At 59.3% G+C, this 14,747-nt stretch overlaps 7 protein-coding genes across 7 annotated transcripts; 3 read left to right on the top strand and 4 right to left on the bottom strand.

The window, feature by feature from the left end:
• Nucleotides 1-23: 23 nt before the first annotated feature.
• SPRG_07495 (hypothetical protein) lies at nucleotides 24-1,556 on the top strand (the record flags this gene model as incomplete). Its single annotated transcript, XM_012346633.1, has 11 exons — nucleotides 24-86; nucleotides 139-237; nucleotides 282-376; nucleotides 418-493; nucleotides 537-619; nucleotides 666-876; nucleotides 923-1,015; nucleotides 1,066-1,163; nucleotides 1,210-1,285; nucleotides 1,326-1,408; nucleotides 1,455-1,556. The coding sequence occupies exons 1-11, from the start codon at nucleotides 50-52 to the stop codon at nucleotides 1,554-1,556; spliced, it is 1,053 nt and encodes a 350-aa protein (XP_012202023.1). The 5' UTR covers nucleotides 24-49.
• Nucleotides 1,557-1,567: 11 nt separating this feature from the next.
• On the bottom strand, nucleotides 1,568-4,776 carry SPRG_07494 (hypothetical protein; the record flags this gene model as incomplete). Its single annotated transcript, XM_012346632.1, has 6 exons — nucleotides 1,568-1,934; nucleotides 1,987-2,427; nucleotides 2,475-3,440; nucleotides 3,487-3,927; nucleotides 3,978-4,172; nucleotides 4,237-4,776. 6 exons carry the CDS (start codon nucleotides 4,774-4,776, stop codon nucleotides 1,596-1,598), a joined length of 2,922 nt encoding a protein of 973 aa, XP_012202022.1. The 3' UTR covers nucleotides 1,568-1,595.
• Nucleotides 4,777-5,290: 514 nt separating this feature from the next.
• Nucleotides 5,291-6,770, top strand: SPRG_07493 (hypothetical protein). Its single transcript, XM_012346631.1, has 4 exons — nucleotides 5,291-6,082; nucleotides 6,134-6,260; nucleotides 6,316-6,500; nucleotides 6,548-6,770. Exons 1-4 carry the CDS (start codon nucleotides 5,315-5,317, stop codon nucleotides 6,701-6,703), a joined length of 1,236 nt encoding a protein of 411 aa, XP_012202021.1. The 5' UTR covers nucleotides 5,291-5,314; the 3' UTR covers nucleotides 6,704-6,770.
• A 300-nt stretch (nucleotides 6,771-7,070) lies between these two features.
• On the bottom strand, nucleotides 7,071-7,410 carry SPRG_07492 (histone H4; the record flags this gene model as incomplete). The annotated part of the gene is made up of 1 exon (XM_012346630.1): nucleotides 7,071-7,410. The coding sequence occupies exon 1, from the start codon at nucleotides 7,380-7,382 to the stop codon at nucleotides 7,071-7,073; it is 312 nt and encodes a 103-aa protein (XP_012202020.1). The 5' UTR covers nucleotides 7,383-7,410.
• A 266-nt stretch (nucleotides 7,411-7,676) lies between these two features.
• SPRG_07491 (histone H3) lies at nucleotides 7,677-8,087 on the top strand (the record flags this gene model as incomplete). The annotated part of the gene is made up of 1 exon (XM_012346629.1): nucleotides 7,677-8,087. The coding sequence occupies one exon, from the start codon at nucleotides 7,677-7,679 to the stop codon at nucleotides 8,085-8,087; it is 411 nt and encodes a 136-aa protein (XP_012202019.1).
• Nucleotides 8,088-9,992: 1,905 nt separating this feature from the next.
• Nucleotides 9,993-12,230, bottom strand: SPRG_07490 (hypothetical protein; the record flags this gene model as incomplete). The annotated part of the gene is made up of 8 exons (XM_012346628.1): nucleotides 9,993-10,181; nucleotides 10,227-10,569; nucleotides 10,629-10,744; nucleotides 10,807-10,962; nucleotides 11,017-11,084; nucleotides 11,130-11,636; nucleotides 11,683-11,860; nucleotides 11,911-12,230. Coding segments are annotated over 8 exons (1,877 nt in total), but the record flags the coding sequence as incomplete, so codon positions are not given.
• A 927-nt stretch (nucleotides 12,231-13,157) lies between these two features.
• On the bottom strand, nucleotides 13,158-14,355 carry SPRG_07489 (hypothetical protein; the record flags this gene model as incomplete). Its single annotated transcript, XM_012346627.1, has 5 exons — nucleotides 13,158-13,376; nucleotides 13,424-13,604; nucleotides 13,665-13,802; nucleotides 13,852-13,924; nucleotides 13,978-14,355. 5 exons carry the CDS (start codon nucleotides 14,353-14,355, stop codon nucleotides 13,217-13,219), a joined length of 930 nt encoding a protein of 309 aa, XP_012202017.1. The 3' UTR covers nucleotides 13,158-13,216.
• Between the last annotated feature and the right edge of the window lie 392 nt (nucleotides 14,356-14,747).

Genomic DNA, 14,747 nt, shown 5'->3' with positions numbered 1-14,747 from the left:
GCGCGTGGCATATTCATTTTCACAGTGTCTTTCAGGCCAAGCCGCGCCGATGATGGCAGACGAGCCGAGTCGTGGCCCGCGCAGCAGTAGGCCGACGGCGCTGCATGCGCACCTGCTCATGCTTCTGTCCTGCGCTAGGCATCAGCCTCCTCCAACCGCCCAAGGCGAAGCGAGTGGCCATGGCCGAGATGCCATCGGCAACGGCCGAGCACTCGACGGCCCGCCAGCAATCTCTCGGTACGCATCACGCCGCTGCCAATGCATCACCGCGTGCATTGTAGCCCAGCGCGACGCACTCACGAGGTACTTTAACGCAGCGCGTGCGCTGTACGTCCAAGGCCACGTCGACCATGTGTGGACATCGCTGGAGAACCCGGTCTCTTCCACGCCTGCGTATCACGACTCATCTCCGATTAGTACGGCTTTGCGTCCTTCAACACATCGGACGCCCTTCGGCAACTCGTGTCGCCGCTTCGGCCTGGCCATGTCCTTGGTACTACGTCGCCTCCATGCATCGTCGCTCATGCGTGGTCTAGACGACTGGACGCCGAGCGAGATCTACCTCTTCGAAGTCGGCATGCGCCAGTTTGGCAAGCAGTTCCATCTCATCCAGCAACTGGTATGCATACGTCGTCAGCATGGGTCGTCTCATGCTGCGTGGACAGATTCCCGAGAAATGCACGCGGAGTGTCATTGCGTTCTACTACCTCTGGAAAAAGGCCGGTCTCGCCAAGACCGTGTGGATGAAGACCGCGCCAACCAAAGACCCGTTCGGGATGAAGCTCATGAAGCTCGAGCGTCAAAAGCACGGCATCGTACCGACAGCATACGACCTCCTCAGCGACGGCGACGACGACACGGTCCTTGCCGTCAAGCGTACGCTGATCCTCCTCTGCACTCGCTTCACCGACGCCCAATGTAGGCCAGTCGTTGCAACAGGCCACCAAGAAGCGCCGGATCGATGCGGTCGTCGCGCCGCCGATCGTCGCCACCGCGAGCGTCGCGCAGATGCAAGGTGATCGATAAGATACGACGCCTTTATCTGAGCGGGAGATTGCCATCTAGACGTCCGTGGCGTCGTCACCGAGTACTTTGATGCTGTACGCAGCTTGTACACGCCGGCGCCCATCGATACGCGCGCCCTCGAAGCGTCGCTCAAGCAGGTAGACAGACCCGCCAGCGGTGGGTATGGTCTTGACATGTGCGTAGTGGGGGCTGGACGGGACCACGCTCTTGCGACCGACCATCGCGCTCCTCTCCAGTCTTCGCCCCGTCCACGTTCTCGGTACGTGCAGCTGCTGCGATGCGATCTCATGCATTCGTAGACGCATGGACGCCCAAGGAGCTGAGCATCTTTGAGATCGGTCTCGAGCTCTACGGCAAGCATTTCCATTATGTTGCACAGCTCGTACGTCCCCACACGCATCCAAGCCATGGGCCTCATGCGTCCGTAGCTGCCGCGCAAGTCGACGTCCGACGTCATTGCGCTCTACTACATCTGGAAAGCGGCCAACCCGTGGTACGCCAGCTGGAAGCGCAAGCGGCCACAGCCATAAAATGCAAACGCTGGTGGTGTATCCCTCACCGTGTTGCTGTTATCGCGTCGACAGGACGAGCGTCGCCGCGTGGTCGGCACAGTCGCTGAGGGCGCGCGGGGGGCGCTCGGTTGTCGGCAGCGTTCGGTCGCTGTCGCTCTCGGACCGTTGCTGCAGCGGGTCCGACCCGTTGCGCGCACTCACCGTCTCGGGAATGCCCACAAAGTACCGGTGCATCGCATCGAGGAACCGGCGCTCGTACGCCTCGGGCGGGATCACGGTCGGCGTCGTGTACATGGTCTTGGCACTCGACTCGACTTTCTTGAGAAAATCATACTGGTGCAAGTAGTCGATGATGGAGGCGCGCAGCTCGCGCGTGCCATCGTCAAACGAGAGCAGCTAATATATGCAGTCGTGTCTATGTATCAACTTGATACAAGACAAAACGTACCAGCGAGTAGTCGATGACGTCGACGCTGACAAGAAACTCGACGTCGCGCGCGATTGCATCGGAAAAGACCGCGAGTTCGTCTTCGCGGATCGGGACTGGGATCCGGTCCATAAAGTTGCCATCCGGAAGCACGCGGCGTGTCGTCGTCGAGGTCGACGAGTCGTTCGGGTCCAAGTACCGGCGGCGCATGACGCCCTTCAGATCGTACATTTGCGTGGCTGTGAAGCCAAAGTTGGCGTTCTCCATGATGATGACATGGGTCCACTTGGAGCCTTGGGATGGCACGCGCAGCTTGTAGGCGCCGAGGATCTTGGCCAAGCACGAGGGCTCGTCGTTCTCGAAGCTCTTGCCGAGGTACTTGAAGTAGTCGGGTGCAAAGTCGATAAACATGTTGAATTCGGCCGCGGTGACGCCCTTGAGGATGAAGCGCCGGTCATGCGCCTACTCGGATCGTATGAAAAGATGACGCAACGTTTAGTGAAGCGTACGAGGTTGAAGAAGGCGCCCGACTTGCCGCCCGACGTTGTGAACGCTGCGCTCTGGCAGATCGACTCGACGTACGCGCGGTTGCCCGGACGGCACATTTGCCGGAGCGCATGGAACTGCGTTGCAAAGTACACCATGCACACGATACTCCGACCTTCGTCGTCGACGACCGAGTCGCCGATCGCCGAGACATCCGACGCCTCGATCGTCGGCTGCTGGAGCACGACGTGGCACTTGAAGTGATTGGCCGACGCCGTGTTGAGGATCTGCAGCGCGGTGGCCTTGTTCATGCAGTTGGTGGCCGACAAGAGCTCGTCGGCGACGTTGATGGACCGACAGCTGCTCTCGAGCTGCTGCACGTACATGGCCGAGAGGAGCGTGTACGCAATGAGCGACCCCATGTCGTCTTCGTGGACCCAGACAATCGTGTTGCGCACGCCGCTCTCGAGGTGCATCGCGCGGTCGTCAAAGAGATGGCGCAGCGCCTGCCGCACGTCTTGCTTGCGCTGCTTTTGCGCTACTGCGTGGCTTGAGCCGTTGTGGCCCGGCGTGAAGAGGTGCTTAGAGTCCTTCGGCGGCGGCGGTCGGTACGTCGACACCGACTTGAGCGTGTCGTTCGAGTCGCTCGACGCGCTGCTCGAGAGCCGCGTGAGACTCAAATTGCTCTCATGCACGTCGAGCACGGTCGGTAGCGCAGTGGTGCTGCTACCAGTCGAAGACGGATCCTCGGGCCGTGTCCACTGCGTCGGGATCGAGCTCCGACGCTGCGCCGAGGCCGACCGTTTGGCGTTGATGACGCGCTTGGACGTGGCCGACTGAAACTCAAAAATGTCCTCAATGATGCGGGTGCAGCTCTGGTACAGATCCTCCTTGACGCGGTTGATCTCAAGGAGACTCTCGGTGGCCTGGAGACTCTGGATGCGCAGCTCGAATCCTTCAAAGACGTCGGCCGCGTTGGTGCGGAGACGCTAGGCGCATACTATCAGACGACGATGTCTATCCGATGGCGCATACCTCGACGTCGGGGGCAAGGTCTTCGAGAATGAGCTTGCCCTCCGCAATAAGAGTTTGGATGCGAATGTCATTGGGGCTGCGCCATGACGCCTCGGCGAGCTCGAGAAGCTTGCTCAAGACAAACGCTTTGGCCGTGCCAAAGAGCTTTTCGGTGTGCCGGACGAGTGGGATATAACACGTCTCGACGTACTTGTTGTGCGGCATCTCGCGCACCGTGGACGAGACCTTGAGCGAGTAGGGCTGCCACGCTTTCGGTTTGTGCTTCTGAAACGAGCCGTCAACGACGCCGGGAAGTAGTGCGTCGTCGCCGTCCCCCATCATGAAGGACGACCGGCGGTTGATGATCATGCTGCTGATCGCAGCCATCCAGTCGGCGCGCGTCGGCCCGCTCGGCGCGTTGAGTCGCAGTCGCGTCTTGCCGTTGAGAATCTCAAACGCAAACTACACCAATTGGGAATTGAGATCGAACAAAGACAGAGAAATATGTCCACCTGGTGGCGCAAATTGCTCGTCGGCGGGTACGTGATGGCAAACACGGACGTGTGGCCATTGATGTAGACCTGTCCGAGCTGCAGGAGCGAGTTGAGATCCTTGAGGTACACGAGCGTGTTAAAGTCGTTCCGCAAAATGAAGTAGCGCAGCTTCCACGTGTGCGAGTACGACCCGCACTTGCCGAGCCACCCTTCCTAGTCGTTTTCGTCCACGTCAGAGGAAGCAGAAGGACCGTAGCACAAGAAGAAGAAGGTCTACCATGACGATGTTGCTCTTGTCGAATGTCATGTTTTGCATGTGATTGATCGGCGTCGACCGGCAGTGTAGCACATGCGAGAGGCGCGAGTCCACACGCAGCGACCGGTAGTACCGGCCTTCGTCCGTCTCAAACGACCCGCGCGTCGTCGGCGGCTGGCAGGACGCGAGCTTGATGCGCATGCGGATCCATCGACGCCGGCGCACAAAGTCCTGCGGCCGGCGCTTCGCCTTTGTTATGCCCTTGGCCAAGTGCTTGTTCATGGCCGAGATGCTCGTGCCATACGTCCAGCCGTCGAGGTCGCACGCCGTATAGGTCGTGTCGACGACCCACGGGTGGTTCCAGCGCCAGTAGTGCTTGAGGTCGTCGCCCATGTCGTTCTCGTCTCCCGGCGAGAAGGTGCTAGGGAACACACAGAAGCGCGAGGTGGGGATGTTGCCCGTCCGGTCGAGCCACCGGCGCGACTCGGCCCGCCACTCGAGCGGGAACTTGTACGGGTGGAGCGTCTGTACCTCGAAGACCTCTTCCAGCACCGTCTCCATGCCATCCTCGTCCTCATGGCTTCGTATCCTCTCGGCCTGCATGCGTCCGTCGTGGCCAGCTAATGGTCAATGATGGCGTCACCACGGCCCCGTTACTGCGGCGAACGAAACGAGGACTTGTCCTGCTTTCAGAAAAAGCCACTGCTGATTGGCGCATTTCTGCCAATCACATGCAAGATGCTCCACCTGGCCACCTGCTCCAGTCTCTACCTCTGCCCTTGTATACGCCCGGCTCGCGTCAACGGCAACGTCGCGCGTAGGACCAAGTGGCCTGACTTATCTATAACGCGCTAAAGGTGTTGAAAGACTGACGACCGTCGCCGCGTCTTTGGCGACGACAGCGGTATTAGTAGCCAGCGCGCCATCGCTGCGACTGGCGTTTAACGTGTTTTACGCGCGTCGAGCATCGCACTTAATCGAGATGCGGACTTTTGCGAAACCGCAGTTGGCGTGAAGTAGGCGTGCCTGGATTATACGCGTATCCGGATACGGGCGGGAGGGTATTCCGCGATCACCCTTTCGTCAATCAGCAAGCAGCATGAGCAAGCGGGCAGGCCGTGCACGGAGCTTGAGCCCCCAGCGGGAGATGACGGGGCCGTCACCCAACCCACGGACACCGTCGGAGGTCGAGGGCAACCGGTTCCCGGACTCGCCGCCGGCGGCCAAGACGGCGAAAGCGGGCAGCAGCTTCCGCCTTGACGTGCAGGGCAGCTTCCACAACGTCGTCAAGCTCGTGCAAACGGCCTTTGTCGAGCGGGACGGCGAGATGGCCTCGGGCTGGATGCTTCTCGAGACCGACGCCGGGCAGATCGACGCGCTCGACGCGGCGCTTGACACGGTCCGCGACGCCTTCCTCTTCTCGACGTCGTTGACCGAGAACAAGCTCGATCTGAGCGCGCAGTCGATCATCTCGCGCTGCGAGAAAGTCGCCGAGCGTATCGTCGACCAGACCGACATGCGCGACGTCCTTAGCACCAACTGGTCGGACATGAACGTCTTTGCCAACCTCTCGAACAACCTCAAGGAGATCAAGGGGCTTGTCATTACGCCCGTCGTGCGCCGGGACAAGGCGGCCGAGCGCAAGATCGGCAAGCGCATCGATCGCTTCGTCGCACTCATGACGACGTCGTTCCAGTCCCTTCGCACCGACATTGCCAACCACCTCGGCGAACTCGACGCGATTCTCGTCGAATGCAATGCGCTCCTGGTTGATGTCATCACGTTCCTGCACATGCGTGGCCGCACCGCCGACTTCAGCGGCACGGGCGTCGCTGCTGGTGCTGCCGGCCTCATTGCTGGCGTCCTCGTACGTCCATAATGGCTCGCGCGACTGCTGTGCGAAGTCATAATTGTGTAGATTACGACCGCAGCGATGCTCACGGTCCCTGTCTCGGGTGGCCTCAGCGTGCCCTTCCTCGTCGCGGGCAAGAGCCTCATGGTCTCGGGCGCCGCGACGCTCGCGCCTTGCGGCCTCATGCTTCAGAGTCTCTACTTTAGCTCGTGATCGGCAAACGCTCATGTTCCGACGATGCATTATAGGCCACGAAAAGCAGCTCAAGGGCCTCACCGACCTCGTCAAGTGCCTCAAGGCGCGGATCGAGATCATGCACGCACGCCGGGACGTGCTTGTCATGGGCCTCAACGCGTGCACGGAAGCCGACTTTAACATTCAGCAAGTCGGTCTTTTCTGCCAAGACGCGACAGAGCTCGAACTCTCGTCCTACGTTCGCCACTCGGCCGCTGTCGGCGTGTGTCCTAATGCCATGCGTAGGACAACTCATTGCCGTTCATGACGCTCGTCGAGGCCAAGATGATGGTGCTCGAAGAGAGCATGGAAGCGTTTGCATCGAGCCCGTCCATCTTTCACTACTGCCACGAAGAACAAGATGACAGCGGGCTTCTACTTCCGGACGACGAGGCCAAATAAGGCGACTTCGACTAACTAAATTGGATGATATACTTGCTTCTTCGTCGTCGTCGACCCTGACGCGTTCACACTCGCTGTGCATGGGTGCATGTGTGATGATCATGAAGCCCACATTCTTGGCTATATCTGAGCTTTGCGGTGTGCTTGACTTGGCCGACGTTACTGGTCTTATGCGGTTAAAAGGCGGTGTGCCACCTATGCACGTACGAATTCCATTGCACGACGCAGCTACAGCGAATGCGCGATTCAATGCTGCTGCAGCAGTGAGACTGCGAGGTAAATAAGGTTTCTTTGAACAATGGGTGGTGTTTAAAAACACCAAATTTGTTTGTGCGAGACGAGCCCGGCACAGTATGCAGCAGCGGATTTAACCGCCGAAGCCGTAGAGCGTGCGGCCCTGGCGCTTGAGCGCGTAGACGACGTCCATGGCCGTCACCGTCTTGCGGCGAGCGTGCTCCGTGTACGTGACCGAGTCCTTGATGACGTTCTCGAGGAAGACCTTGAGGACACCGCGCGTCTCTTCGTAGATGAGGCCCGAGATACGCTTGACACCGCCACGACGAGCGAGACGGCGGATGGCGGGCTTGGTGATGCCCTGGATGTTGTCGCGAAGGACCTTGCGGTGGCGCTTCGCACCGCCCTTGCCGAGACCCTTGCCGCCCTTGCCACGACCAGACATGATGTTCTTGTCGATTTACTGGAAAATTGAAAATGAACCAAGGTGACGGCGACGACCGCCATTACTGGTACGCGTCGTGGGCGCGTGTGACGGCATTTGATTGGTGCATTGTTTTGCATGTTGAATTCCGCCAATCCAAGACACAGTACACGATGATTGGTGCATTCTAACGAATCCAAATGGTTCGTAGTAAAAGAAGGAGATGCCATTGGCGGAACACTTCTGGCAGCGCCAGAAATGCCATGGGCCTTGAATTCGAGAGCAAGTGGACCTCGTCGAGAGTCATATTCCAAAATGGCTCGTACCAAGCAAACCGCCCGCAAGTCCACCGGTGGCAAGGCCCCGCGCAAGCAGCTCGCCACCAAGGCCGCCCGTAAGAGCGCCCCCGCCACGGGCGGCGTCAAGAAGCCCCACCGTTACCGCCCGGGTACGGTCGCGCTCCGTGAAATCCGTCGCTACCAGAAGTCGACGGAGCTCCTCATCCGCAAGCTCCCGTTCCAGCGCCTCGTCCGCGAGATCGCCCAGGACTTCAAGACGGACTTGCGCTTCCAGGGCTCGGCGGTCCTCGCCCTCCAGGAAGCCGCCGAGGCGTACCTTGTCGGTCTCTTCGAGGACACCAACTTGTGCGCGATCCACGCCAAGCGTGTCACGATCATGCCCAAGGACATCCAGCTCGCCCGCCGCATCCGTGGCGAGCGCTCGTAAATGCGCTGCCTTGACCTAGTGTCTCCATACCTGGTGTTTTTCAACACCACCCAACGACTGAGAAATATTTATACCGTGCTCAACTGGCCCGTCAAAATCAGTTACGTCGGGTAAACAATCATGGTGTATCGTGCCCGAAGCAAATGCTACGAGGTCCATGAGGCCCGCGAATGCGTCGCCCTACCCAGGCTCGGTGCGTGCAATGTGTCTCCACCCAAAGTCAAAGACCCGCATGGGTACCTCGCCATGTACCTCGAGGAGAAAACCACGCGGACATGTACTTTTGTGCAAGACAAGCCGCCACCAAAGCCTCCACCGCGCCAGTTCAGACCCTCTCTCGTCCGAACCCGTAGCTGGATTGACGATGAGGACAAGCATTGGCTCGACCGCAGTCTAAGTGTGATTGATGCCAAGGCGGTACTCGAATCACTGCTTTGACAACGCATTGCAATCATGTCTAGGTGCGCGCGTGCGTGAGCGACCACGAGCGCATCAATCGCGCGTTGGAAGCGCTCCACGCCAAAGTGGCTGCGGCCCACGAAGGTCTCGCGCGGGAGCAAGCAAAGCGCAAGGAGCTGCTCGCCGCAATCGGAGCCTCGGAGGCGCTCGCACCTGTGTGCCACGACCGTGTACGACGCCCAAGCCCGTGTGTTTGCCTTGGATATGCTTCAACACGAAGTAGAGAGCCACGCACGAGATGCAGCTTCGCGTTGTCGAGAACGCGATCGCGTCGACAATAGTCGACAGTCGCACGCGGCGGGCGCAGGTGGCCGCTGCCAAAGAGACCCTGGATGCTGTTCAGCACCGCCTCCACGTACTACCACTCCACATGCATGCCTCGTGAGACTTAGTAGCGTTGGTAGCTCGGCCAAACGGCCGTGGCCCAGCAAGCCAGCACCATGGACGCGGTCCAGCAACGACGCGCAGCGAAAGCGGCGGTGGCGGCGAGTGTCGCGGCAGCGATGCAGCGCATGGAGGTCGAGGCGCTGCGGCGCGATGCAGCCTTGCGCGAGCTCCAGACGCAGTGCGATGACGAAGCCAAGGTGCGGCAACGTCGTCGTCGTCGTTGGTGCGAAGTGTGCACGCATAGCGGCTCGAGAACCTCACGCTGGAGGCCAAGGCCAGCGCGGCGCGATGCCACAGCGTCGCACAGTTTGTATCGCAGTGCACACGCGAGTACGCCGAAAGAGGGTTCGCCCTTCCTCCGATCGAGCGCTGAACCGGACGATATTCGTGCCCCTCGCTCCCACGCACACAGCGCAACCACAGGCCACGCACCGTCGGTGGCACCCGCGACGAGATATGTCGAGATACGTCGACGCTACTTTTGCCAAGCAAATGAATGCTCGATCGCTTGACGTTCTTGGCTGTGATGCCGTCGCCATGAAGGCTCGCAGAGGTCGAGGCGAGGGTCCTGGTGCCGGGGCCACCGTCGACCGATATACATGTATAAAGCAGCAGTCATTAGTTCAGCGTACACGTTTTTTGCTACCCACCCTGTCTCTCAACCTCAATCCAAACCCCCCATCCGCGTCCTTGGTGTCTGCGACGCTCGACGTCGTAGTGGTTGACGAACATCACTCGATCGGACAAGGCGGTGTGAAGCATACTCGTCGTAGCTTGTTTGGCGCGAATATAAGAACACAGATCTGTACAGAAACTCGTGGCCGTAGTTCTATGTGACCACTTCCGCCCCTGTCAACAACTCCAACGTGTGATCACCAGACAGAGGGAGGCCATGCTCCCTCAACACGGGCCCGTGTACTTCAGAGCAGAACAGAAGTGGACGTCAAGTGACTGTTGCCAAAGGATGTACCGTCCTACATCAACGGGCTTCTTCCGTAAGACGAAGCATGGAGTGACTCATAGCATCGACACCACCTCAACTTATATCGTCTATTAATGTCACGACGTGCCTGGGTTCGTGTGCATGGCGTTCGAAAGCATGGTCAGGCTCGTCTTGATGGCCATGTTGATGGCATAAAAATCATCGCGGTCCCGCAGCGTGCCGTCGAGGAGGCCGATGCGATCGAGGGCCGCGAGCGCGATCTGGGTGTGCTTGATCGCGTGGACGACCGACCGGTTCTCTGTCCGCTACGCACCAACGATATCAGCACGTGCCACTCTCTTCGTTCGCACCATGCTCGCCGCGTCCGCGTTGAAGAGGTGGGCGCGAAACCACTCGCACTCTTGCGCGGCGCTCCAGTTGTACGCTGGTCGATTGCGTTTGTAGCGAAGCTCGTCGAGGAGGTACTCCATCTTGCGCGCGATCGCGAGCAAGATCGATGCGCGGCGAATGCGCGCCTTCTTGAACGGAAACGTGCCCGTCTCGAGGACGGCGTTCAAGTCGTCCCGGCGCAGTGCGAGCGTGTCGACATACGTCAACGTCCGCACCTCGTAGTGCCGGACGCCATGGTTGAGCACAATGTCTTCGCCGACAAAGTGGCCTTTCCCAAAGAGGCGTCCGAGCCGGGCGACGAGCCTACGCCGTCGGTCGACTCGACCCAATTCTAGTAAGACAGAAAAGAGAAATGTACGGACCCGCGGGAAATGATGTACAAGACGTCGGTCGCGTCACCGATGTGGATCATGACTTCGTTGGGCGGGTACAGGACCGGCTCGAGGCGCTGCGTGATGGCCGTCACAAACCGAATGTGCTGCGACGTCGGCCCGCCGACAAAAAAGGAATACGGTGAATCCACTCGCCGGACGTGTAGACCTCGATTTCGCCGCGGAGGCCCGGCGAGAGCGTATCGAGCGCGTGGGCAAAGTACTTGTGGTGCATTTGGTCGCGCATGTGGAGAAAGTATTCTCGAAACATGACTTTCATCTCTTGCGGCAAGTCTTCTTTAGCCATGTACATGTTGAGATGGTCCTACCATCGACACTTCAACGTTTGGCGCTAAAAACATCGACAACAAAATCGCACCATTTTCTGGTTGAACTCGGTCGTGGCTTCGCTCAGGCCCGAGACAAGACCGCAAATGGACCCAATGACTACAGATACACGTAGTGTCGGTTGTAGACGCGAGGACGCTTAACTGAACGAGTAGCTGCCGCAGCCAATGATCATGCAGAGGATCGCAATCATCCGCTCGGCCGACGTGACGACCGACACGTCACCGTACCCAATCGTGCCGATCGTCATGACGGACCAATAGAGCGACGCAATGTACTGCGTCGGCGGCGAGCTGCCGTTGATACCGTACGCGACGGTCCAATCTTGGAGGTTCCCAAACGCGTCCAAGTTGTGCTGAAACTGCGGCGTCGTGCCCCAGACGCACGCGAGCCAGTGGGCGAGCACGAGGATCCCGAACGTGAACGAAATGAGCTTGGAGAGCGCGATTGGAAAGTCGAGGCGGGCTTGCCAGCGCGCGACGATCCGGTTGGCGCGAAAGACGCGCATGAGCTTCATGATGCGAAGGATACGAAGAATGCGCAGCACGACGAGACGGCTCGAGGGCGCGGGCGTGTTGGAATCGCTACTTCTGTCGCTGGACGACAGCGTCTCAAAGGGAAAAATGGACGCAAAATCAATGAGAAACCAGCCTGCGACCTTTTGAATCGATATCGATAACTTGATAGATGCACGCACCTCGCAAGTAGTTCTTGGCCACGAGCCCGTACTCGTCAACGACCGCGTTCGTCGCCTTGTCGACGTACGGCGTGACAAAGTTGAAGAGCATGTCGAGGCAAAAGAGAACGTCGACCATATTGTTGACGACGGACAGCGCCGTCACCGACGTCTCGGTCACAAAGGCAATCTCGTACGGCTACACACATATCCACACCGATGTATCCACATGCATCTCCAGAGACGTACGACGAGGAGAGCCGTGTAGAAGAGGAGCAAGAGCATCAAGATGTCCCAGCGCCACCGAAACGGCGCGGTCGACTCCAAGTACCGGTGAATGTGCCACCACTTGGGCACCGATTGGAGCTTCTTGAGCGTTCGCGTGCGACGCGACGCACTGTGCAGCAATCGCTTGTTGTCCTTTGGCCGGAGCTGCATGGCCGCCAGGTCTCTCGACCCTCGGCGCGTCAGTTCCGATTGGAAGACCTCGCGCATCGACGGCTGCGTCAAGCGCTTCTGGTGCATTTCGTGGAGCGTCGGCGGGGCCTCCATGTTTTGCTTTTGCATCTACACTGTGGCATGAGCAAAGGCCGTGTCGGGTCGAGTCGAGCCTCGGCCTGGAGTGCGACAAAGCTGGTCAGGCGCACGTCGGCTTGGGACGTGAGTCCGGCCAGCTTCATCGAGATGCGGTGCCGCTACAAATCGGAGCGTGAGCTCAGGAGCACGCGGTCGGACCGTACGTGGACAGGTCGCACGACGTCATCGGGGTGCCGGCTGCCCGACAGCTGCATCTCGCCAAGTCGTTTGTAGTCGTTTCGTCGCGACTGGAATTCGTTTCGAGACAAGTCGCTCGATATCGCCTTTTCAATTTGATTTCTTTGGTCGCAAATACCACATTGGTTGCCTCTCGCACGCGACAGCTCGTATTGCATTGAGCACGATGGCCGTCGACGCTTCTCGGACGCACACCAGCATGTAGCTTTTGAGGAGAGCCATCGCAACACATCATCCGCGAGAGAGCGCTAACTTTCATATTCGACGAGTGTCCTCAAGGTATGTCCATTGTGGTTTAACCCTCCAACGCCTCAAACAGCGAAATCATCCAGGCATGGTGAACGACTTAGTGATTTTACTTGGAGTTTCGACCCCTTCCTTTGCGCTAGGTACAAAGTAATTGCCGCGAGGAGACGCGGCGATGGTTTTGTGATCCTTCCCGATCGCAGGAAGTACTCTCTACTGTAGGTTGAAAGGCTCCAGAGGCCAAATGCAAACAGATAGGAATAACGCGTACAACATGACGTTTGACGACCCGAAATGCGACGTGATTGGACGACATTGCTGGTAAAAAGTGCAATTTGGTGGAACCAAGAGATTCATCAGTGGTGGGATTTGAACCCGTACGTGAGTCGGCACAGCGACTCTTTGTTTTGCCGCCAGCACGAGAGAGATCCAACGGAGACGCAAGAGCTGTAAGCATACCAATGGAGAGTACAAGTGTCCTGTAGTAGGAGATAGAACGACGACTAATACATTTCGGTCGGTTGCTCCACGTGACTCACGATGGCGGGTAGATGGACCAGAGAGCGATTTTCGTGTCCTTGCCGCTCGACGCCATCAGCTTATTGTCGGCTGCAAACGCGACGCAGTAAACGCTATCTGTGTGAAACTTGAGGGTCGCGAGGCGCCGACTCGTCCGATTGTGGAAGACACGAACCCTACGGTTCGGTTGATTGATATATTGATACTTGGATCGCCCACGTACATGTGATCGCGCCCACCGGACGCAAAGATGCGGGCGTCAGGGCGGCTCGCGATGGCATTGATGCCCTCCGACTTGGCCTTGTACACGACGCTCGCCTCGGACGTCTCCCAGTTCATGCGGTACATGTCGTGCGACGGGCTTCCCAGCAGCGTCCCGGACGGCGTTGCGGCCATGCACACCACTAGACGCAACATGACATGCGATCCACACACCGAGAGACAGAGGCAGCGTACATGGCGACTCGGCGACCTTTTGGAGGCGACAGGCGTTGCAGGCGCGCGCACATCAAAGCGTGCGACGAGTCCGCCTTCAAAGCTCGCGCACGGATCGCCGTCGCTGGCTGTCGCGGAGGGTAGAACGTCGAGTGCCATGCACATGCCTGCGCTGGGCGTGTGAGCGTGACTCCGGAAGCAATCACGTCACTCTACCCGACTGGAGCGCGGCGCCGTTGAAGCGCAAGGCGGGTGCTTGGTTGTCGACGCGCGTGTCAAAGATGCCTAGCTGTCGTTTGTGCAGGGCATGAGCGCAGGACGATGTTCGATGAGGAAGCGCACCGCCTGCGCGTCCTCGAGCGGCGACAAAATCGAGTGCGCGCCGAGCGCCATGGCCTTGGTGAACGTGTACGAGCCGCACGCTAGCCGCTGGCGCGCATGCACACCGCCGTTGGCAACGTCCCAGAGTACGAGAAAGCCGTCGCGGCCGTGGCTGAGGAGGGCATCGCCAAGCATGCCCACGCACAAGATACCGGCCTTGGAGTGCGCCGAGATGGACGCAGCGGGTCGCCGGATCGAGAGATCCCAGAGCTTGAGATTGCCGTCGGCAGCGCCGGACGCGAGGTACGTGGCGCCGCCCTGCTCGAGAAAGGCCACGCTGTTGACCGCGGCGGCGTGGCCGCGAAGCACGCCGACCGGGCTTGGCGGTGCTGGTGCCATGCTTGCAGTAAGGAGCGCCGGATACCTCGGCCTTTCTATCCGGAAGCAGTTCCACAGCGTCGTTTCATCCGTCGCGATGGCGGAGCCGAGCATGAGCCCGGCGACGCTGGTGCCCGAGCGGCCGCCTGCGCGCTCCTTCCATCTACCGAGGCTGCCGGTACGTGCATGCCACAAGCCTCCATGCCATGGCTCATGCCATGCAACTAGTCCAAGATTGGGCGATCGGGCAGCAGCAAGGTCGGCGCCGTCACGCCTCGCTGCTTCTGCTCACGCGTCTACCTCTAGAGCACGCTGGCGCACGACGTGTCTGCGCCCATCCCAGAGCGTGATACACTGCAGGTGCACCATGCTTCCGGCGGCGGCGATGTATCGAATGCGTAGGACGGTATCGT

Source organism: Saprolegnia parasitica (genome assembly GCF_000151545.1).
Source record: "Saprolegnia parasitica CBS 223.65 unplaced genomic scaffold supercont2.30, whole genome shotgun sequence".
Lineage (NCBI taxonomy): Eukaryota > Oomycota > Saprolegniomycetes > Saprolegniales > Saprolegniaceae > Saprolegnia > Saprolegnia parasitica.
The sequence above is the reverse complement of the archived record's forward strand: the minus strand, read 5'-3'. Positions and strand labels throughout refer to the sequence as shown.